Source organism: Xyrauchen texanus, chromosome 40 (assembly GCF_025860055.1).
Source record: "Xyrauchen texanus isolate HMW12.3.18 chromosome 40, RBS_HiC_50CHRs, whole genome shotgun sequence".
NCBI classification, from domain to species: Eukaryota; Metazoa; Chordata; class Actinopteri; order Cypriniformes; family Catostomidae; genus Xyrauchen; species Xyrauchen texanus.
This window is the reverse complement of record NC_068315.1, coordinates 14,450,966-14,476,288: the sequence shown is the minus strand read 5'-3', so window position 1 is coordinate 14,476,288 and position 25,323 is coordinate 14,450,966. Positions and strand designations below refer to the sequence as shown.

Genomic DNA, 25,323 nt, shown 5'->3' with positions numbered 1-25,323 from the left:
CATTATTGTCAACGTGATGTAATTTCACCAATAAAAAACACCATAGGCAAAAATATTATAACCTTGTTATATAGAAATTGTATTTATATAATAATGTATTATTATTATTATTATTATTAATTTTATTTGACTTCTTTGTTTATTGAAAGAAAAAAGTACATCAATATGTGATCAATAGGACGGCAATAACTAATGAATATAAGCTATTATTTGTAAAATAGACACCTGCTATCACATTCGACTTCACATTTCGATTTGTTTTGTGTTTTTTTTTTTTTTTTTTTGTTCTTCAATGATGAAGAAAATGTCACATTTAAAACAGTAGATGGCAGTACTGTCGTAGCATTCAGTTCAGCCCGCCTGTAGTGAATCAACAGAGGAAGAAAACCGGACAGCAGCACACAATGCAGTTTGACTGCTACGGGTTATCCACACAGGTTTCATGCATGTATCAGCTTCCCAAATAATATGAAGACATCCACTTATCACATTTTGACAATTGGTGCGAAAAGTAAGCTTTCGTAAGTCAATTTCCACGTTACGCTCGAGAAAAATCCAGCTCCTGCTGCCTAGACCGGCGAAATCTCCAGTCTTCACCGCTCAGTGAACAACACAGCGGGCCGCAGAAGGAGGAGCCCGGCCTGCGCTGACGGGGCTGCGCTTAACATCAGTGACGGTGCAACTCCAGCCCGAGGCTTCCGGGCCTGTTTTATATTATTAGCGTTATAAATGGAGGCTCGAACGAAAGCAGAAGCCAGAGGAAAATGACACTCTGTACAGCTCAAGTGGTGGGTGTAATTGGGAATATAACAGTGTTTTGTTCATTACTGTGCCTTTTAAAAGTATATAAGTATATCTGAAAAGTAGAAATTAAATAAGGAATTTTTATTTTACGGAAGTTATTTAAATCATCTGACGGGGACTTGTCCCATTTTACTCCTCTGCTCGTTAAAGAGAGCTAATGAGCTTGTGTGGGTTTCATCTGATAGCTTTTGTTTGTTTTTAAATGTGCAGAAAGACAAGATTTGCGTGGTTCATCGGTGGGATTAATGTCCGGGAGTAATTCGTTTAATTTCTTTCTCTTATAAAGTGAAAGATGGGGTGTCAACGAAACAGGCTACGTGGTTAGCTTGTTAGCTTTTGGGCTCCTGGACAGATGTTTTAAAAGAAAAAATAACCATACTGAACTAGACAGCTGCACGAGAGTTGAATTGTGCGGTGATTGGACTTTGTAGATGATATTAGATATGTGGGATTATGATAAATGTAACACAAAATACGTTGTTTGTCAGTGTCTGCTCGCCCAGTTGTTTACACCGGATATAATCGTCTTTGTAATTGTCAATATTGCAGTAAGACGATTTTCATACTGTCATTTAAAGTACATTTAGCCAAAAATATAACAATTGTATTTTTCTAGTACATTTAGAAACGGGTGTTTTAATCAGTGATCAGACCAAGGCTAGTTAACTAGCGAGCTAACATCGTGAATTGAGAGACTAACCAGCTGAGAGAAGCATTTCTCTTAACTTCATTAATCGATTTAAAATGCCTCAGACCGTGGAAAAATAAGAGATTAAAATACAGTAATCTATAAGAATTGCATTTGTGGCTAAATTGGACTTTGTCTGTACTGATAATATAAACATTTTTGCTAAAGTTTGCAAACGAATTCTCGGCCCTAACTCGGAGGGAATGAGAGATGGTCTTGTATGGCATTAAAATGTTTTAAGTTCATTTACATGTATGCCCATTTTTTTTTTTTTTTGACTTGTCACTATATTTTGGTCTGGTTTGTATTCTGAAATGCCCCTTAGTTCCAATACAGTCAATTATTATTTTCCAAGTTAACCAGACATGTTGAGTTGATATTTAAAAATCGAACTGCGCCACTGATGGGTAGTTTCTCCTTTTTCTTCCCCAGATGAACGTGACAATGTCTTGACAGAAAGACAGTAACTGGAATGTTTTAAAGCTTTAATAATCAGTGTGTTGTTGGATTAAACAGGCCCGGTGATGCCCAGACATGACTGTGCTCAGACTGCAGTGTCCTCACGCCGTAAAGCCTCCACTTGATTCAATTAAATCATAAAAGGAATAGAAAAACACATTTTCATCAGAGATCCGCAACACTTGTCCAATAGGCCTTGGGTATTACTTATTGCTTTTTGTAAACTCTCCCAGACCAGTGAAGGCACTTTCTTAGAAAGTGCCTTTATACGGTGCATTGACATGGACGGTCCTAGTCGAAGCGGAGGGTTCAGGCAGAGCCGTCGCTCACGCTCCAAGCGCGACAGAGAGCGGCGGCGGAGGAGAGAGGATCTCGCTGAACACAGGGCCTCGTCGCCGTCCTCGGCCTCGGACCAAGAACTCTGCAGAAGAGACTCTCTGCTAGGAGCTAACGGCGGAGAATGCAGACCCGGCATTCCCGGGGTCCGACACAGGCCTCCACGTAGGAGGAAGCGAGAATTAGTGTCCTGCGAAGAGGATATAATAGATGGATTCGCCATAGCCAGCTTCATAAGCCTGGATGCTTTGGAGGTTTGTGGTGTTCTCCGTCTTTTTTTTATTCCTTTCAGTGTAAATATAACAATTTAGTTTAAAGATTAGATTGCATTGGTTTTGAAATGTTTTACATTAGAAAAACCCATGACATTTACGTGATGTTTAACATATTGAATTTATAACAAAATATGATGCATATAAAGGATTTACAACTTGGTAAACATTTTGACATAAAATCAGACTCATTGCCATTAGGGGTTGAATTAAGAAACACAATTGAATTATGGGGGCTTGGGTAGCTCAGTGAGTATTGGCACTGACTACCACCTCTGGAATCCTGAGTTCGAATCCAGGGTGTGCTGAGTGACTCCAGCTAGGTCTCCTAAGCAGCCAAAATGGCCTGGTTGCTAGGGAGTTTAGAGTCACAGGGGGTAACCTCCTCGTGGTCGCTATTAGTGGTTCTTGCTCTCAATGGGGCGTGTGGACATTTGTGTGTGGATCGCGGAGAATAGCATAAGCCTCCACATGCTGTGAGTCTCTGCGGTGTCATGCACAACGAGCCATGTGATAAAATGCGCAGATTGACAGTCTCAGAAGCGGAGGCAACTGAGACTTGTCCTCCGCCACCCGGATTGAAGTGAGTAACTGCGCCACCACAAGGACCTAGTGAGTAGTGGGAATTGGGCTTTCCAAAATTGGGGCGAAAAGGGGATAACACAATTGAATTATTAAATGAACCGTAACGTGAATATACAACATAAACCCAGCACATAGCTAGTATATCTGCTACTTTTTCCACATTTCATTGTGTTGCTTTGATAGATGGACAGTTCTCTAAAGCCAGCAGAAAGATCTGGCTTGTTAATGGGTAGAGGAATCAAAAGGAAGAGAGGCCTAGATGAAAATGGAGGGCCTCTGTCAGAGCCAGAGGAAGGACCTCCCGCAACGTACACCAACAGTTGGGAGCAGCGCAGGAAAATTAAATCTAAACTGAAGCGAAAGGGAGCTGCTAAGGTTGGTCTTCAGCATTTTTGCCCTTTGTATGCAAATGACAGGCTTTCAGCATTTTATTTCTGGTTTTAAAAGCATTGATATATATTTGTCCAGCAAAGAAATATTTCGTAGAAGTCTCTTTGCAGATTTGGCTTCTGACATTCAGTTCTTTATTGTTCTTTTTAAGAGAATTGTTCAATGTAGTGGTGTTATGGAGTGACAGGTGCCAGACTGTTTGTCTGGGACATTAGATACAGAGTGTTGTGCGATTTGGTATAACACATTTTGAGCTGCATTTGAAATTATGATCATTAATTTGTGAGTTATTTGCAGGTGATGAAATCTGATCTGTTTGTTCAGACAGTGTTGTCAATATCCGATTTATTTATGTTGGTTGCCAGAGTAATGACTTAAAAGTCACTGCCTAGAGACATGAGAGATTGGCCGTCAATGTGAAAAAAGAAAGTATGTTGAACTAAAATTGGTGAACTACCTCTGCTCATGTGCATCTCGTGAAGATATGTCAGACAACATAAGCATCAGAGGCATTACTATATTTACTCATTTGTTGATGTGCTGTCAAATCGTTCGTATGTCATTCACCATTTACTGTATAGTAAATGTCACATGTGAGCATAAATGAGAGAATTTAGACACTGCTGTCAAGTTACATCCTGAATGACAAAAACCACCTTGAAATCCTATTAACCATTCACACTGAAGCACATTTTAGAAACTTTTATTTTAATGAATTTCAAACATATTCACATTGATTTCACAGTTTTTTGCCGTTCAGCCATTAAACAACTAAACTTTATAATAGTCAGACCAAAATAAATAAATAAAAAAATCTGATTTTTGCCCTCTGTCTGAACAAAGCCTTGTTTTAAATACATTACATGATTTTTACCCACATATCTGAGCCACTATGTCCTAGAGACACATTTAGATTTTTATGCTCTAAAGTAATTAGAATTGTTTCAGACAACATTTAAATGATTATCCCAGCAAAGGTTTTTGGAGTAGAAACATTCTAATTAAATCAATAGAAGGCTGAAACTTTCCTTTTAGTGCATAACACTCAATATGTATTTCTAGGTTAATGTGAGTCAAAGTCATGGTTTAGCAAATCAAATATATGTATAAACTAAAATAATGTAATTATTCAGTACTGTGCAAAAGTTTTAGAAACTTGTGGAAAATGTTGTATAGCGAGGATGTCTTCAAAAATAATGACATAAATAGTTGGATTTATGCCATAAATCAAGGTTTGAAATTAAAACCCGCCAAATGTAGGGGCAAAAACGGCAGTGGTGGGTGACTCGGTCACTCTTACCGCCACTTTTGCAGGTGACTTTTTCAGGGTTTTTCCTGCATTGAATATTCTATAAATGTCAGGTGACTCGAAGCCACTGGCGAAGCGCCTCTCATAACTTACACGCACATCTTTGTGGGATAAATGAAGTGTGCTTTAGCACGAACTGCTGCAGTGCACATTATGCTAACAGTTAGAACAGCGCTCCTGTTCTAACTGAACAAAATAGCACATATACCCTTTGGTTGACCTTGACACAGTTTTTCTTAGTTGGTGGCAGATAGGATGTTCCAAGCTTCTTGGAGAACATGCCACTGTTATTTTATCTAATTAGGCTTTCTCAATTGCTTCTTTCTCTTCATTTAATCCCAGACTGACTCGATGTTGAGATCCGGGCTCTGTGGGGCCATACCATCTGTTGTAGGGCTTCTCGTTCTTCTATTCCGTTATGTTTGCCAAGGGAATGTTGAAATCTAAAATGTATATTTCTTACTGATGAACTAAAATCAGTGTTCAGTGTTCAGTGTTCTTTTTTTTAGTTTTTTTTTTGTGTTATTTCACATTTCAAAATGTCCGTTTCAGGTGTCAGGGAGTCATATGGAGACAGGATACATTGTAAGTTATTTTTTGCCATGTTATGTTATGTTAAATAGATGTTTAGTTAATAAAGTGAAATGAGGTGTATAATCATTGAATTTCCATGCAAAAATGTAACTCTCTATCCCACAGTGTGATACAGAGAGTGAGTCAGGGGATAAGGTAAAACACATTTTTTGTCAACCTTGAATTTGTCTTGAGTTTATGTATGTATTGTGAAATTATTTTTTTCTGTTTTTGTTTTCATACATTTTTCAATAATATGACTTCTATCACTATTTAGGCTTCTGACAATATGGAGCCAGCATTCATCGTCTGTACAAGGGAAGGTAAAAATCTGTTGCAATTTACCAGTGGCAGATGTACATCCCTTAGAGACTTTAACAGCATTATTATTTTTGTACACTTTTGTGGTTATAAATAAAGTGGCATTTAATTGCATTATAATGCTGACAAACCTAAATGCCTCACATGTATTTGACATAAAAGAACCTCACAGAAAACAGGCTTTTGTGAATGATTGATTCTTTCTTGGTCATGATTGATTAAAGATTATTTTTGTTGCACAGTTTTATTTAAACATACACATTTTGAATTGTTGTTAAAGCTTGGTAAACAGCATTACATTGTAGCTCTTTCTTCATAGCAGTTAACTCCATCTCAGCAAGCTCTGCTGTTGGCAACGGTTGCCCTCTCATGCCCTCGAATAGCTCTTTACCCCTTCTGTCAGTCACATCCCGGGTCTCTGGCCTGGAGAGGAGTCAGGAGAGGAGTATGGAGCAGCCTTACCCTGAGCCTATTTCTACCTCATCCACACTCCCTAGCCTGATAGCCCATAACGCTGGCTCTGTCTCCACCTCAATTCTTGATCAGCGTAATGGAAATGGCGGTACCCATCACCGATATGGTCCTAGCCCACCTCAGCACAAACACAAGCCCTTTCTCCCTTACCCTGGAAAGTCACAATCAATCTTTACAATGGGCAGCAACAACAGGTCAGTGTAGTGAAACTTAAGTAATGCACTCAGCCCTCTTAAATTCTATCATCATTTACTCACCTACTCTCAAACTTTCCTCCATGGTACGCAGATGTTAGTATTGTAGTATCAGTGACCATTCACTTTCATTGCACCTTTTCCCCACACAATTAAAGTGAATAGTGACTGAGGCTGAATCATTCTGTCAAACATCTCCTTTTGTGTTCTGGGTTTGGAACAACATGAGGGTGAGTAAATGATGACAGAATTTTTGTTTTTGAACTATCAGTTTAATAGAAGTTCTTATTGCTTGACAGATCATATTGCCTAAACTTGAAATGTGGCATTGGTTTTCTATTAGGAGCAGTACCTCAGGCAAGCCTCCATCTTTATCTGCCTCTTCATTATCAATCAGACCACCTACTCCTGCTACAAGTGTGTCTTTTGGTCGAGGCCCAGGGGGTGTGGGGACTGTAAGACCCTCGTCTCGACCAAGTCCTGGTGCCGTCTTCACACCGTCCCCCAGCCTTCCCCCACCACCTCCTCTTCTTCAGGTGTCACCACACCCTTCGACAGGTAAAATTTAAAAACCTGGTACAATACAAAAAAAATTAAATTTCACAGATTGTACATTACTATATTGATCTAGGTGATTAATTTACACACTGGACTGTAACTATTAAAGGAATATCCTGGGTTCAATACAAGTTAAGCTCAATCGAAGGTATTTGTGGACAAACAATGTTAACATTTATATTAGGTATACAATCACTTAATATCCTTTTCTGTGCAAAGATACATTAAGATATACATTTTCTGTATATAAGATATATCGTATTTTTATTGTTGAAAAATTTTTTGAAATTATTTTTTGTTGTAATCCGCATGCTACAAATGCAGACAGCATTTAAGATTTGAGCTTAACCCTCTGCTGGATATTTTCGTCATTACAACACAAACAACTTAAAATACTCCATCATATTTGGGTATACAGATAAGTGTAAGACATCATTAGAGACTATAAAGGGTCTACTTTTATCCGTGTACACTCACAATAACAACAAAATCTTGTGCTTTTGTAAAATAAAGAAAATAAAAAGGGTGAGCTTTCAGCAGGTTCTGTGTTCACAAGCATATTTCAGAAACACGTCACAAAAATGAACATAAACTCTGTGAATACTTATCACACAAACATGAAACATTTGTCTAAAGAAAGCTTAAAATGTCTACTTTTAAATAAAACTATTCCAATTTAAAACAAATATTCTCCTGCAATGCAATCTGTTTGAAACAAAGCGATGTACAGTTTTTACCGGTCCATCTCATTATCTGTAATGTGATCCCACCCACCAGCAGAGTGCGCCATTTATACACTAATGTGCTGAGACGATCAACGCAAATGTACATTGTCCCACTCTGAGGTTGTAAACACTTCATTAATTTTTCTGCGCATTTGCAACGACACACGGCGAGAAAGCTCCAGGATATTATGGAAGATTTAACATTTTCCTCATAAGAAGAGCGGGACTCCGATGAACGTTTGTATTTTGAAGAGAGATTTGATCCAGCTGAGGATACAATTTCAGAGGAGTAAGTCAATTAGTTTTCATTAGTTGACGTGCTATTTTATATATACATGTACATGTAAATTGTATGCTGTATGATATAAATATGATATGTAATATGATATAAAAATAATATGAATGTTTACATTATATTTTATCTAGTGTTTAAAATGCCTCATTATCATCAACAAAGCTTGTGCTTGAAAATATCTGTTCTGGTTAAATGAGTAAAATACACTTTAAATATGCCCATATTAGAAAATCAGCATTTTATAATGATTTCTGAAGGATCATGTGACACTGAAGACTGCAGTAATGATGCTGAAAATTCAGCTTTGATCACAAATTGCATTTTACAATATATTTAAAAAGAAAACTGTTCTTTTAAATTGTAAAAAGAGTTCAGAATATCAATGTTGTTTCTGTATTTTATATCAAATAAATCCAGTCTTGGTGAGCAGAAGAGATTTCTTTTAAATGGTGGTGTAGGTCTAAAATTAAGTGATGTCTTTATGTAAAGAAAATATATAGTCAGATTACTTCTTTTAACTTAAAACATGATTTTGATCATTAAGTCTCCTCACATTCATTCTCTATCCCTCATTGATAGGCCCAGGGGAGGGTCTTTGTCTCCTCAGGTGTGAAAAACATCCATATTCATGATCATTCACACCACCTCACATATTACCCATCAACACTAAAAGTGTCTTACAAAAGTTAAATTACTATATTGTTTTGTATGAATGAGTGATCAGGATGGTTTTCACATAATTTTGTAGCAAAAACTCTAGGCTACAAGATCCAGTTCTCAAAAGTCTTGTGGACAAGTGTTTAGTATGTGTTATATGGCCTTACTTCAGTGACTTAATTTTAGTTTTTTCAAAAATACAAACCTGTACATGCATGTTGCTCACATATTATTTTAGCCCAGTTTGTGCTGAATACAGTGTTATCATACATTAGCCATTAATATGTTTTTAAGCAACTGAAAAAAGCACAAATGTCAAGGCATTTCAAAACTTCTCCAGGGCCCAAAATACCCTCAGACCCCAGAGGGTTAACTTGTATTGAACCCAGAATATACTGTAAGTATTTTCGGAAAGTGAATGTTTCTGTTCTTATCCTGGACTTCTTCAGAAAGTTAAAGTTCTTGCTTTCTCAACCATTAACAGACCAGGATCTGATCTGTCAGGACTTGCCAGAATCCAGTGCACCTGGAGGACCGTCGGTTTCAAGCTCAAGCTCTGGGACCTCCAGCAGATCCTCGCAGGCCCAGACCTCCATCCCCACAATGGCCTACCAGTTCCATCAGCACAATCACCAGCACCAGCACACTCATACTCACCAACACTTCCTGCATCATACAGCACCAGCACCACCACTGGTGAGGAGTTGACTAAAGCCCATGAATGACTCATTTTAAAAAGTATGTTATTATGACATTTTACATTTCTCTCAATTACTTTTTCTATTATGGTTCTTATACAGTTTGAAAAGTATCCGGGCAAGATTGAAGGACTCTTTCGACATCCAGTAAGTGTTATCTGGATTTAGTTGGCTTTTGGTTTTTGATTTGTAGTAATGAAATTTTAATAGATTAATGATAATTTGGTAATTAAATTGGACTGTATTAAATCTAAAGTCTGTAGGGCAACTTTTGAATTTGAGGTCAATATAGTATGGTTCCATGTTTGTGAAAAATGCACGCATCTATTACTTTGTTAATTTATTGCTTTTTTTTTCTCTCCTGAGAAGTTTTTTCCTCCGTACCCACCATCTGTGCCTGGAATACAGCCTGTTCTTCCACCCACTGGACCTTTCAGTTCATTGCGGGGCGCTTTTCAGCCTAAGGTAAGTGTTCCTGGTCATTTTAGCCATGTTTTGAATAGGTAAATCTGAAAGCTTTGTCCCAGCAATGACACCACCTCATAAGCTGCCACCCTCCCCATCTCTGTGCACCACTCCGGTTATGGGGGTGCACCAGCTGACTTCCACGCAAAATAACCTGCCTAGCTATCATCACACAGGTCAGAACCCAATTCTCTATATGATTATCCACCATATCGATGACCGCCCCATTGCCCAGAACACAAAGTTTGGGGCAAAACTAAACCTGAGTGCCACGTCACACACACAATTCTGAACCTTCAACCAGAATTTCTGGATCTCAACACACCACCAAAAAACATGGGCCATGTCTCCATCCTCCGATTAGCATAGCCAGCAGGTAGGTGTGTCTTTAAAACCATGCCTATACAATCTAGAGGTTGTCCAATCAAATCTATGCAAGATCTTGAATTTTTTGAGCGAGTCAAATTCACTCGGAGGCCGCATAAAAAAAAATACACCAAGACTTACTCAGTCTATCAACTTTATAAAAGACATCCTTTGTGTGGGCATGTAGATATTTTTCGGCCATACTAAGTATCTATTCTCAATCTGACTGCGAAATTCAGTGTAAAAGCGGTTTTCCGTCAATGCAAAAGTTTCCTGAAGGAGTGTTCCAATAGGCAGAACCAACAGAAACATAAATGGCGCTCAACTTCCTCATAGAGCAAAGAGTAAGTACAGCAAGTTAATCCACTCTGGAGCTACATGAGAAAAACCAAATGGCTTACTCACCCATTGTTTCTTGGGACATGTAAATACTTTGCGGCCATCCTTAGTATCTATTCTCAGTTTGGCAGGAAACATTGATGTATGTACACGTACATACACATAATGAAAGAGTTTCTCTCGTCAGATTCGCAAAGTCCGGGAACAAGAATATATTGTGATGCTTCCAAGAAAGCTTTCCTTTGCTCCTCGCACAACACAAGATCTTTATCGGATGATCTCAGAAATTTGATCAGGGCCTGTTCCCCTTAGAAGATCTGTGAGCTTGCTCGATTTCCAGCCTTATGGCCTGTTATGTTGAGCAGACTCCGGAAGAGCTTGTCAAGGAATTTTACCATATCTCTGCCTTCATGCTCAAGAATTCCAACAAGCTGTACATTATTTTATCAGCTCCTATTTTCAAAATATTCCAGGTTCTCCAAAATGCTTTCCACGTATATCTTGGTCCCTAGCGGATTAGCATACAATTCTCTCTCCGATGACTCCAGATAATCGATCCGTTTCTCAACATCTGTCATACTTGTAACCAACTCAGATCCAGTTTCCATCGTCGTAATCGATCGCCGTATTACAGCGAGATCCTCCAAGTCAGCAACAACCTTTGTCAGCATCACAGATATGTTGGACAGTTGAAGCAGGATTTCTCCAGCAGCACCATCCAAACAGAGTCCCTGGTCAGCAGGCCTGTCAAGTTTCAGCTTGAGCACATAAGTGTCTATTAATGTCTCCAGAGTCCGAAGATATTGACTTCTTTGCCATGTTTACCTCAAAGAACAAATATGTAGCTGGGTGTATCGAGTCTCACGGGATTATAACATGAAAATAATAAAAAGCTAGCAAAGTGCACAGAGCTTGCCATTTACACTTCTGCTCCTCACATGGCATTACGTGACCTCCATTCATCAGACTCAAGTCTTTTTGATATCTGAAAGTTATATTTTAAAATGGTACATATTTCTTATTTCAAAAGTTTAAGAAAAATAAAAATGTTCATATTTTTTTGCTTTTTATTTTATCTTAAATCTCATTCATTTAGTTTGTTACAATAGTGTGTTTGTTATTGACAGCTTGTTGCCATTCAGGGAGCTGCTCCTGAGATGACTCCTGGTTTAGGAGTTGTACCTCCCCATCTGCAACCTAAAACTCCAAGGGTAAAAATTTACAATAAATATTTGTATTACGTCTGTTGATTTGCTTACATTTTGGATTTCTCACATTAAAGAGAATGAACAAAAATTATTCTGACTCACTGCCATAAGCAAGATTTTTATAGAAATTATAGTTTGAATAATGTATGGTGTTCGTGTTTCCTGTCTTTTCTGTGTCCACAGCTCACAGACCCATTTGCACCATCACCGAAAGTCAGTAATGTAAGTTAGACTCTTCTTTGTTTTTCATTTAATTAGGACTGATCGTCATTTGAACGATATATAAATTCTTAAATCCCAATATCGATCTTAAACTATATGCGCAACTCTCTACAATGCTAGTAAATCACTCACATAAGAGACCAAATTTCCTATTACGAGGCTAAAATGACTGTGATTAACAGCTGGCTGTTAAAAAAATTTCAGCAGCGAGAACATTTCACTGTGTGTTGAGAGTTAAAGATTTGTTTCACTTATTATGTGTAATGTGTATCCAAAGGCGAGATCCACGCAATCCTTTTGTCATTGAATAATGGCTCTTTTAGTATCCTTTCTTTAGTATGTTCTTTACAGTCAGTTGTTTATCAAAAACAACACAATTAGGCATTTCATTAATAGCATGGATTAGATAAACCCATTCTAGTCCTCCTCTATGCACTCATTTAGAGACGCTCTTTACATAACTGCTTGTTTTCATTTCTCATCCTCATGCCATCCCAGATGTGTATGACTTTCTTTCTTCTGCAGAACACAAATTATGATTTTTAGAAGAATATCTCAGCTTTGTAGGTTCATACAATGCAAGTGAAGGGGTGCCAAAGTTTTGATGCTCCAAAAAGCACATTAAGGCATCATATGTAAAGGCATCAAGTAGACTCGAGTGTATAAATCCATCTTTTCAGAAGTGATATGTTAGGTGTGGATGAAAAACAGATCAATATTTAAGTTATTTTTGCTTGAAATTCTTCTCATTGCCCAGTATGCATTTAGAATTTGAATCACCAAAAACACAAGTGAGTGTTCTGTTTTTCACCCACACCTATCATATAGCTTCTGAAGATATGCATTTAATCACTGGAGCCTTAAAGATTACTTTTATGCTGATTTATGTGGGGGGGGTTTTTTGAGCTTCAAAAATTCGCCCATTCACTTTATGGACCAAAAGAGCCGAAGTATTCTTCTAAAAAAAAAAATCTTAATTTGTGTTCAGCAGAAGAAAGAAAGTCATACACATCTGGGATGGCATAAGGGTGAGTAAATGAAATCAAATCAATATAAATGCTTATAAATAGTATAAATTATGCATTAAAAAATAAATGTCAGTGTGTGTGTCTCTCTCTCTCTCTCTCTCTCTCTCTCTCTATATATATATATATATATATACAGGCGTATGCAAAAGTTTAGGCACCCCTGACAATTTCCATGATTTTCATTTATAAATAATTGGCTGTTTGGATCAGCAATTTCATTTTGATCTATCAAATAACTGAAGGACACAGTAATATTTCGGTAGTGAAATGAGGTTCATTGGATTAACAGAAAATGTGCAATATGCATCAAAATGAAATTAGACGGGTGCATAAATTTGGGCACCTTGTCATTTCGTTGATTTGAATACCTAGCACTGATTAATTGGAACATACAATTGGTGAGCTCATTAAGCCTTGAACTTCATAGACTGGTGCATCCAATCATGAGAAAAGGTATTTAAGGTGGCCAATTGCAAGTTGTTGTTCTCTTTCACTCTCCTCTGAAGAGTGGCAACATGGGGGCCTCAAAACAACTCTCAAATGATCTGAAAACAAAGATTGTTCAACATTATGGTTTAGGGGAAGGCTACAAAAAGCTATCGCAGAGATTTAAGCTGTCAGTGTCAACTGTGAGGAACACAGTGAGGAAATGGATGACCACAGGCACAGTTCTTGTTAAGGCCAGAAGTGGCAGGCCAAGTAAAATATCGGAGAGGCAAAGGCGAAAGATGGTGAGAACGGTCAAAAACAGCCCACAGACCACCTCCAAAGACCTGCAACATTATCTTGCTGCAGATGGTGTCACTGTGCATGGTTCAACAATTCAGTGCACTTTGCACAAGGAGAAGCTGTATGGCAGAGTGATGCGGATGAAGCCTTTTCTGCACACGCCACAAATGGAGTTGCTTGAGGTAGGCTAACGCACATTTGGACAAGCCAGCTTCATTTTGGAAGAAGGTGCTGTGGACTGATGAAACAAAGTTATTTGGTCATAACAAGGGGCGTTATGCATGGTGGCAATATAACACAGCGTTCCAAGACAAACACTTGCTACCCACAGTAAAATTCACAGTTAAAACTATTGGATATAATGGAACTTTCCTTCTGTGTAAAATATTTTCTATTGCTCTCAGATTGTCGTAAAAGGCTTTGTTTGTCTTCAGGTGACTATTTTAATCAGCAAGATCCTGATGAAAAGAACCTGTGAAAGAAAACTAATTCCCACTATCACACCATGTCGTAACCAGGCGTGGCACAGCAAGATGAGATGCCCCCCATGCTGTGGGGCTGTGTGGCCAGTGCCGGTACTGGGAATCTTGTTGAAGTTGAGGGTTGCATGGATTCCACTCAATATCAGCAGATACTTGAGAATAATGTAGAGGAAGCAGTCACAAGTTATGCCGGGGCTGGATATTTCAACAAGACAATGACCCAAAGCACTGCTCAAAATCTCCAGTACAATGTTCTGGAATGGCCATCCCATTCCCCAGACCTGAATATCTGTGGGGTGATTTGAAGAGGGCTGTCCATGCTCGGCAACCATCAAACCTAACTGAACTGGAGATGTTTTGCAAGGAGGAATGGTCCAAAAATACCTTCATCCAGACACTCATTACAGCCTATAGGAAGCGTCTAGAGGCTGTTATGTCTGCTAAAGGAGGCTCAACTAAATATTGATGTGATATTTCTGTTGGGGTGCCCAAATTTATGCACTTGTCTAATTTCAGTTTGATGCATATTGCACATTTTCTGTTCATCCAATGAACCTCATTTCACTACTGAAATATTACTGTGTCCTTCAGTTATTTGATAAATCAAAATGAAATTGCTGATCCAAACACCCAATTATTTATAAATGAAAATCATGGAAATTGTCAGGGGTGCCTAAACTTTTGCATACGCCTGTGTGTGTGTATGTATGTATGTGTGTGTGTATATATATATATATATATATATATATATATATATATATATATATATATATATATATATATATATATAGAAGCAGCGAAGTTAACATTATTACTGAAATATACTCATGAAGAATCAAAATTGAATTGATTTAGGAGTTTATGAATGGATTTCAAATCTAGAAATCTGTACTAAATTAAATGTCCAGTTGTTGACCTGTCAGTGACTAGTATGGACATCCCTTGTAATTGAGACTTTTTCTTTGCAGAAGCCTGGAAAATGGTGTGCTATGCATGTCCGTGTTGCCTGGATGATTCTAAGGCATCAAGAGAAAGTCAAGGTGTTGGCGTTTGTTCATCTGTGTTTTGGTTTGCATTTGTAATGGCCTTTAAAATTGGACAAAAAAATTGGTTGAAATACTTTCCAAAGTATTTAGCATTTTTATTTTTTATTCAGTAGCTATATCACAATTATAATAATGGTATTTTTATCAAAATAGTTTTTTGTATTGTAGTAGTGTCAGTCATATTGACCTTCTCTCAATGTTATCTTCCCCAGCTTATGCAGGCTGATCCTCAAAAGCTGGACTTCCGTAATGACCTGCTGACACGACTTCCTGGCCCTGGTATTGGAGGACTAGGAGGTCTAGGGCAACTTGGTGGTCCCCTTGCACCAGCTCATGACCTTACAAGACCAGGAAGCCTGTTTGCAGCAGCTGGTGGGTGGTACTCCATCCTTACACTTATTACTTTTTAGTGACTTAAGCCTGTAATTTTTCTTAAAAACAGCAAGGCTGGGCTATGTATTCACAGTCAAATAACTGTTAAGCCATTGAAGTGAGGTGTTTTCTTCTCCTAAATCACTGTTGACATGCAAAACTAAAGGTATGTGAGGGTTTACAGTACAAATTTGCTATTTAAAAATAGTTTCTAAAGCACCAACTGGCTAAAATTCAACACTCAATGGTAGTCCATTTATGGGTGTTTAAGCTTTTGTCTGAGTTGACCCATGTCTTCTCAGGTGGGGTCAATCCGTCCTCCACACCATTCATGCCTCCATCAACGCCCCACTCCTCTTTCCTCAACCCAGCAGCACATCTGGGTAAGAAACTGTTTCTGAGAAACTCGGCATTGGAAAAACTCCATATAGTAAAGTCTGGATGCTGCTCTTGTAGCTGTGTAGTTCTGTTTTCCAGGCTTGCTTGGCTAGTTGGCTTTTAAATGCATTAATTCCATTATAACTATGAAGACTGTTTTCATCATTACTAACCGCTATTTTCTCTTGTTGCAGATCCATATGGTCGTTCACCCCCCTTCACCTCTCTGGGAGCCTTGAGTTCTGGTGCCTTTGGGGGCTTAGGCAGTCCTACAATAGGTTTGTCATCCTTTTTTTATTCATCATGAAAAGATATTAAAAAATAGGGCGACTCCAACTTGAATGTCTTATTAAAGGAATAGTTCACCCAAAAATGAAAATTCTCTCATTATTCACTTGCCCTGATGCCATCCCAGATATGTATGACTGCAGGGCTCCAGACTAATATTTGAGAGTGTAAGCACCAGTGCCACCAGGTTCTACAGATTGGCCGCATCAGCCCCTTGAGTTGGACATAGACTTGTGTATATACTTTCCACGGCAAACCTCGAGGGGATATGTACACGATCACACACTTGCACAGGGCAAAGTTACTTTAATAGACTGAATTTTTATGCGATTCATACTTTTAATGTTTACACACTTACGCAGTACTCGAGCACTTCGATGATCTCCATATGACGGGGAAGTGACGAGAAAGTAAAAATGACCTGGTGTGTGTGTGTGTGTGTGTCTATGACGGAGCTCCTGTTGAAGAGAACACCAACATTATGTGTCTATGACATCCTCAACAAAATGTTTGGAACCGTAGTGTCACCCCGGCTTTAATATATAGCCTACTGTTATAAGAAGGATTTCAGACCAATTTTTGACTGGGCTGCCCAGCGCAACGTCACAGAAAATGGAAACCATTCCAAAAAAAAAGAATGCCCTGTCATGGCAGGTTAGCAAAAATACTATGTTTAATGGTAAAGATACCTTTTATCTCGTCTCGCAGTGTCACGCCTGGTTACGACATGGTGTGATAGTGGGAATTAGTTTTCTTTCACAGGTTCTTTTCATCAGGATCTTGCTGACTAAAATAGTCACCTAGGATCTTGCTGATTAAAATAGTCACCTGAAGACAAACAAAGCCTTTTACGACAATCTGAGTGCATTAGAAAATATTTTACACAGAAGGAAAGTTCCTTTGTATCCATAGTTTTAACTGTGATATTTGCAATTAGATCATACTAGCCAAAGGTAAAAGTAAAACCATGATTATATGGACAGTTACCATAAAAACATTATTCCATGTCATAAGAAAAACACATCCAGAAATGTAATTCTATTCCCTCACTACCCCAATAGATTGACATAAGTTCATGCTAAATATATATATATATATATATATATATATATATATCTATATATCTATATATATCTTTGATGTGTGGATTGAAAGTCTTACAATTTCTGTCTGTTCGTGGTACAGATTTCACCTTTATTCCTTTCAATGCTGTTTAGAATGTTGGGGCCATTATTACGAGTTTAATCATCGACACATTATGGGTTTTCATAGAGGTTTTAAACAAATAATCAATGCCGAATCTGTGACCCAGCCCACACTTCTCGCGGCACTGTTCATGTTGATCTGCGCTGCTGAGCTCTCGAGACCGGTCCATGTGTAAAATGCAAATCTCTGCGCTGATCTGTCCATTGAGCCTTGAGACGCGCTGACTGGGCTGTTTCCTTTCACTTTTGTAATTTTTGTCATTTCTCATGTGCAACAAAAAACAACAGCGCACAGAGTCGGCCAACTTTGTAGTCGCACCAGTGCGACCTCTTGCACACTGTTAGGAAAAGTCTTCTTGTGACCATTTAGTCGCAGTCTGGAGCCCTGGACTGTCTTCAGCAGAACACAAATGTAAGATTTTTAGAAGAAGATAGAGCTCTGTCATGTCCTTTTATAATACAAAAACATGGGAACCAGCACTTTGATGGTCCAAAAGTCACATATAAGCAGCAAAAAATAATTAACGTGACGAGTCGATCATGTGGTTTATGTAAGAAACGATTTGATAATTCAAATGTTTTTAAATTTAAATCGGCATTTCCATCCAGGACTCCATCCAGCGTGTGCTTAGATCACGCGACAGCTACACGATGCGTCAACTGCTGGCAGAAAGCGCTTTTTTAAAAGTTAATAATGTTTTAATTATCTATTTTTTACACAAATGTATCGATTTGCTTCAGAAAGAAAGTCATTGATCAACTGGAGTTGTGTGGTTTACTTTTATGCTGCCTAAATGTGACTTTTGGAGTGCTGGCACCTGTTTACTTGCATTATAAGGATATTCTAAAAATCGTTATTTGTGTTCTGCTGAAAAAAGACAGTCATACACATCTGGGATGGCATCAGGGTAATTGAATAATGAGAGAATTTTCATTTTTGGATTAACCATTCTTTTCAAACATATTTGATTTGATAATTATATATGTGTGTGTGTGTATATATACACACATACATACAAACACACACTGGCGGCCAAAGGTTTGGAATAATGTACAGATTTTGTTCTTATGGAAAGTAATTGGTACTTTTATTCACCAAAGTGGCATTCAACTGATCACAATATATAGTCCGGACATTAATAATGTGAAAAAATACTATTGCAATTTGAAAAAAATTCAGAACTTAAGTCTTCTCATCAAAAAATCCCTCACGTGCAGCAATGACAGCTTTGCAGAGCCTTGGCATTCTAGCTGTCAGATTGTCCAGATACTCAGGTGGCATTTCACCCCACACTTCCTATAGCACTTGCCATAGATGTGGCTGTCTTGTTGGGCACTTCTCACACACCTTACAGTCTAGCTGATCCCACAAATGCACAATGGGGTTAAGATCCATAACACTCTTTTCCACTTACCTCTTGTCCAATGTCTGTGTTTCTTTGCCCACTCTAACCTTTTCTTTTTCTGTTTCAAGTGTTTTATTTTTCTTTGCAATTCTTCCCATAAGGCCTGCACCCTTGAGTCTTCTCTTTACTGTTGTACATGAAACAGGTGTTGAGCGGGTAGAATTCAATGAAGCTGTCAGCTGTGGACATATGAAGCATATATTTCTCAAACTAGAGACCCAATTTCAAGCATTGTACATTTCCTCAAAACAATGATTGACTGACAATTTTCTAGAGAAAGCTGTTTCTTTTCAGCAATTTATTTTTTTAATTTTATTTTTTTACCTAAGACATGCCAGTCTATTGCATACTGTGGCAACTTCTAAACAAAGACAATGTTAAACTTCATTTAACAAACCAAAACTATTTCAGCTGTGTTTAATATAATGGCAAGTGATTTTCAAGTGCCAAATTAGCAATTTAGCATGATTACACAAGATTAAGGTTTTGGAGCAATGGCTGCTGGAAATGGATCTGTTCTAGATTGTATCAAAATATATGTTTTCAATTAGTGGTGTTGCTGTTTTTTTTTTTTTCATCAGTAATGTCCTGACTATACTTTGTGATCAGTTGAATGCCACTTTGGTGAATTTAAGTACCAATTTGCTTCCGAAACTTGTGTGTGTGTGTACACATACATACATACGTACATGTTTTATCATTCACATTTTCTCTTAGCCAAAACCTAATTACACTTTTTGTTAACTTTTAGCTGCCAGTGTTTTTGGCCACAAGACTGAGCCCTCTGCAAGTGCGGTTGGTGGTTTAGGTAACCCCCATGATCCATGGAATCGTCTGCATGTTACCCCTGCCTCTTTCCCCTCTGGATCATCTTGGGCTAAAGGCCCTGAGAAAAGAGATGACAGAGGAAAGGACATGGAGAGAAGAGAGCTGACTCATATAAAAGATGAAAAGGACAGGTATGACATTACAGTAAATCTTGCCCTCTATAAAGTACTTCAGAATATAAAAACTTTTTTCTGTTTATTTAGAGATTTCTTGTCAAGTATTGGCTTTAGGTACCCTTATAGGGTGGTTATCAAGAGTGAATTATGTATTGCATTTCACACATTGTGCCATACTTTGTTCAATATTGTTTTACACAGAGACAGTATCTTGTATGGACGCCAGCCAGTGCAAATGTCACCTGGTGTCCCAAACATCAAGCATCGCAGCAGCACGCCCAGTTCACATATGAATGGCTTGGGGTCACTGAGTGGAGGTGGGGTGCAGTCTGATGGCCAAAGCAGAGAACGTGATCGTGAAAGGGAAAGAGAGGCAGACAAAAGACAACATTCTGCATCTAGGACACCAGCATCAGCTTCCTCTACCGCACCAGACAGACCTCGATCTTCAACGTCTTCTACTGTCACAACACCACCTAGTGCACCCTTAGCCCATTCCCCTCTAGATCGGTTTCACCGGCAGCCACCGCACACTCTCAGCACAGAATCCAGCCAATCTTCACAAAGAGAGAACAATGGTCCAGCCACTTCTTCCTATGCTAGTTCATATCCAGTCAAGAAACCTGACCGGACCACAACTCCAGTATCCAAACCTGCATTTATTCTAACCTCTGGGATGCTCCTCCCCCAAGTCAAGGTCAAAGAAGAGCGTAAAGAGGAGCCTGAGCCAGTGCCCATCTCCTTACAACATCATGCGGTACCTCCGCACAGCTTTGAGCGGCCCAGTAGTCGACATCCACACCATCCATCCACCCCATCCTCAACCCTCTCATTGACTCCTACACCTGGCGTGCCTCTTCCTCCTCAAACTCAACACCCTCACCACCATCTATCCCTCTTAGATCGTACACGAGCTATTGATGCCTATCTTGGGGGTGCTGGAGGCTCAGCTGGACTGGTAATCGGTGCTGACCGCTTCCAACCACATCCACATGCTGCTCCTCAGGGTCATTCCCAAGCCACTCACAGCTTTCCCTGGGACCCCTGGAGGGATCTGGCTGCCCATCAACAGCAGCAACGAAGAGAGGTTTTGGCTTTAAGGTCAGATCCCCACCTTGCACTTCGCTCTGATCCACACTTGTCTCGACTTCTCCAGCATCAGCAGGTTCATCGCTACTTGGAGGCAGCTGTGGCAAACAGCCCACACCATCCACCAGTACCTACCTCTACGTCCTCTGCTTCGTCCTCAGCAAACAGGCCAGAGTTTGGTTTGATGTCCCATCCATTTAATGATGAACAACGTGCTCAGATACTGAGGGAAGACTTTGAGAGAGTGCGGTATTTTGGGATGCACCCACATCAACACCTATCCGCACCTCACCTTCCTAGCCCATCTCATGCTGCCCACCTAGAACAGCTTCATGCAGGGCTACTTTCTCACTCTCATCTCCATCCAGCTGCAGCCTCCACACCATCACATCATTCTGGCTTCTACTCTAGACTGGGACCTTTGCATTCACATTCTCATGTACCTAATGGCATTCTAACCAAGACCCCAAGTCTAGTCGGGGCATTGTCAGTTGGGGCTCCACCTCCACTCATTCCATCTGTGAACAGACCTTCTACTCCAAACCGTGGCTCCAGACATGGTGGGGCAGGAGACTTGGCCCTTTTCACCACACATAAAGATGGGGAGTCCAGATAGTGCTGAAACCACTCCTCACATGGCAGGATTCTGTAAGACACTCGGACAGAGCCAAGTTACAATGACCATACACAAGTGTTGAATCGACCCAGGGCTGTTTGATATATTTATCCACTGTAAAATTGGTGCAAATAAGGTACTCCCTTGCTGTGCTCTGGTTTGTATGAAGGGCTTTCTTTACAAAGAGGCCTGTGGATGTTCAAATACTATTAATTACTTAAACTAATATGAAGACTGAGAGATGTATCCAAAATTGTATACAGAGATACATTTATGAGTTTTACACTTACAGTGGAGATTTTTTTTCTCTAAGTGAACTCAAGGAAAGCCTTCTGTAGAGTTACAGTCTTGAGCTTTGTATTTGAAGAAAGATAAATTGAACTCTGACTTAAATAGTCAAGTATTGATTGTCTGAATCAGCACTGTTGGGAAATGTATGGATTTAAAGAAACACAAGGTCCACATTCTGCTTTAGAATTTCAAGTCAACATCAGACAATTTCCATCAAAATCAGAACGAACTTAAGATTTATTTTATTTGTTAAAAAATGATTATGAACTGTATATCTTGTTGGATAATATTTTAAGATTTAAAGGGAAAGAACTGTCTCCCATTCATTAGTCTGACTTGGTACAAGAGCTGGGCCAGAATATAGTAGAATAGTGATATTGATTTTGTAATAATTATTGTTACATTACCTTCCATAATAAATATATTCACTGTTTATGTTATGTCATGTTTCAGGTCTTACAAATGCACTCCCTTGTTGAAATAAGATGATTATTGTCCAGCAAAGCACTACATTGATATTGCTCTAATACATTGGTTATGTTGATACCAATGTCCTAAGTATGTAACAAAACCAGCCTCTACAGTGCAGAGAACTGAATATATTTATACTTTGGGAGAGGTGGGTGTTATTTTTCTTTAATCAATGTTGAAGCCTGTGGAGGTCTCCAGGAAAACAAACATCATCCAAACAAACACTCAGAAGGACACTTATCTACTGGACAAAAGGAGTGCACGTCTTGTAACTGCAGCTAAACTACAGGATTAAAGGACTCTTAAATGGAGATACAGGACATTTTGGATAAATTATTTTATACTTTTTAAGTATGTCCACCTCCCCCCCTGAAAACCACAAAGATGAATTATTAAACAAATGGTTGGTTATTTACACATGTGTTGTATTTATTAATTGGGTATCTTGCGACTCACATGTGTGTATCTGTAATATAATGGTTTATTACTGTCACTTGACAAATTTCTGAGCCGAGTCTTGTTTGTACATGCTTATATTATTTTATTTAGTATATGTTACTTACGTATACAGAACATTGGCATCTATCATTATCACTTAAAGGGATCGTTCACCCTAAAAAATTATAATTCTCTTATCATTTACTTCAGATGTGTATGATTTTAGTCTGCTGAACACAAATTAAGATTTTAGAAGAATATCTCAGCTCTGTTGATCCATTCAATGCAAGTGAATGGTGGCCAGAACTTTACAGATTTAAAAAGCACAAAGGCAGCATAAAATAAATCCATATAACTGGTTAAATCCATGTCTTCAGAAGCGATATGATAGATGTGGGTGTGAAAAATCTATATTTAAATGTTTTTTACTATTAATTCTCCTCCCTGCCCATTGGATGTGAGGAAAAAAAAAGTGAAAGTGGAGATTTACCCAAACCTATCACATCGCTTCTGAAGACCGTTTTAACCACTGGAGTCTTATGGTCAGGGTTGGGGAGTAACTGAATACATGTAACGGGATTATGTATTATAATACAAAATATAAGTAATTGTATTCCACTAAAGTTACAATTTAAATATTTGTAATTAGAATACAGTTACATTCAAAAAAAGTACTTTGATTTCTGAAGAGATTACTTTACATTTTATTGTCATTTGTTTCATTAAAAATGTTGTCCTTTCAAAGATGGAAAACATTTATACATATAAATGATGCGATCAAAAGTGCATCTGAACAGCGGTGAAACACTTTCTTATGATGTGTTACATTCAAGTAAGTTTGGAGCAGAAGAAATGTGAATAATCCTTGTGTAAATTGTTAGCTTTATGCTAAGCTAAAATGCTATTTCTAGCCATTTTACAATGTACGTTACCTGGCACGATCATATTTTTTATCAAGAAAATTCACATTGGATCATAATTTCTTTTTTTCTAGTAAGACCTTTAATACTAGGGCAAAAATCATATTCTTAATAATTTTTGTATTGTTTTCCTGTAAAACTATCTAAAAATCCTTAAAACAAGATCAATTTGATGCTATGTTTATGTTTTGGTTTTTCAGAGAATATATTTTTAACATGTGTATTTTGTCTTACTGTTCTGGCAGAGTTTTTATAGTCAAGACAAGTGAAAAAAAAATCTACCAGTGCTGAAGAAGTAATCCAAAGTATTTTGTATACGTTACTGGCCTTGAGTAATATAACGGAATACATTATAAATGACATTTTACAACATGTATTCTGTAATCTGTAGTGGAATACATTTCATAAGTAACCCTCCCAACCCTGCATATTGATTACTTTTATGCTGCCTTTATTTGCTTTTTGGGGCTTGAAATATCTGGCCACTGTTCACTTGCATTGTGACGACCTGCTGGGATGATTTTTTCTAAAAATCTTTTGTGTTCTGCAGGCGTAAGAAAGTCATACACATATGGCATGGCATGAGGGTGAATAAATGATAAGATAATTTGTAATTTTGGGTGAACTATCCCTTTAAAGCACTTAAAATATTGCCTTGTCACTTTAAGTGTAACCAGGAAGACTAAAACTAAAATGAGCACTGTATCTTGTCCATAAAAAACCTATAGAGACATCTGTTAGAGTTTGGGGGGTAAACTCTATGTTAAAACAAACAATCAATCAAACATATTCCTTGCCAAACTGCCGTCTCAGAAAGACTACTCAAAGTTGAACAGTATGTTCAGAAGAATCCCTTCACAGAAGACTGGTTTATGCAATTGAGAATGACATGAGCATGGCTGAAATGTATATATACAGTTCTGGAAAAAATGAAAGAGATCACTTCAAAATTATCAGGTTCTCTGGATTTACAAATTATAGGTGTGTGTTTGAGTAAAATTAACATTTTTGTTTCATTCCATAAAGTACTGACAACATTTCTCCCAAATTCCAAATAAATATATTGTCATTTAGAGCATTAATTTGCAGAAAAAGACAACTGGTCAAAATAACAAAAAAGATGCAGCACCCCCAGATCATCACCAATCCTCCACCAAATTTCACAGTGGGTGTGAAACACTGTGGCTTGAAGGCCTCTCCAGGTCTCAGTCTAACCTTTAGAAGACTAGGTGGTGGATCATGATGACCTGGTAGTGCTTCATTAAGGCTGAAATCAGGCAGATTCACCTTTGTGAAGGATGCATAAATATATAATCCTATAATATTAAGTATAATTTTATCCTGGAAGAAAACTTGCTTCCTTCTGCTATGATCCCCAATTCTGAGGATTAGTTTTTCCAGCAGGACAATGCTCCATGCCACACAGCCAGGTCAATCAAGGTGTAGACGGAGGACCACTGGATCAAGATCCTGTCATGACTTCTGGAATGTGATCAAGAGGAAGTTGGGGAGGCAACAAGCCATCAAACAAAGCTGAGCTGATTGAATTTTTGCATCAGGAGTGGCATTAAGTCACCCAACAGCAATGTGAAAGTCTGGTAGAGAGCATAACAAAACGCTTGAAAGCTGTGAATGAAAATCAGGGTTATTCCACCAAATACTAATTCTGAATACTAAAGTTA

General features: G+C 38.3%; 1 protein-coding gene across 2 annotated transcripts; it reads left to right on the top strand.

Moving 5' to 3' along the window:
• Positions 1-386: 386 nt before the first annotated feature.
• On the top strand, positions 387-25,323 carry fbrs (fibrosin). 2 transcript variants are annotated; one of them, XM_052112506.1, is made up of 19 exons: positions 387-788; positions 1,925-2,541; positions 3,328-3,519; positions 5,396-5,428; positions 5,543-5,572; positions 5,694-5,739; positions 6,060-6,405; positions 6,749-6,963; positions 9,125-9,336; positions 9,441-9,485; positions 9,708-9,803; positions 11,636-11,719; positions 11,900-11,938; positions 15,146-15,217; positions 15,436-15,595; positions 15,898-15,978; positions 16,168-16,251; positions 19,624-19,831; positions 20,018-25,323. In XM_052112506.1, exons 2-19 carry the CDS (start codon positions 2,233-2,235, stop codon positions 21,519-21,521), a joined length of 3,756 nt encoding a protein of 1,251 aa, XP_051968466.1. In that variant the 5' UTR covers positions 387-788; positions 1,925-2,232; the 3' UTR covers positions 21,522-25,323. The 2 variants fall into 2 exon arrangements, with proteins under 2 accessions (XP_051968466.1, XP_051968465.1); XM_052112505.1 differs by having other exon boundaries at positions 6,057-6,405.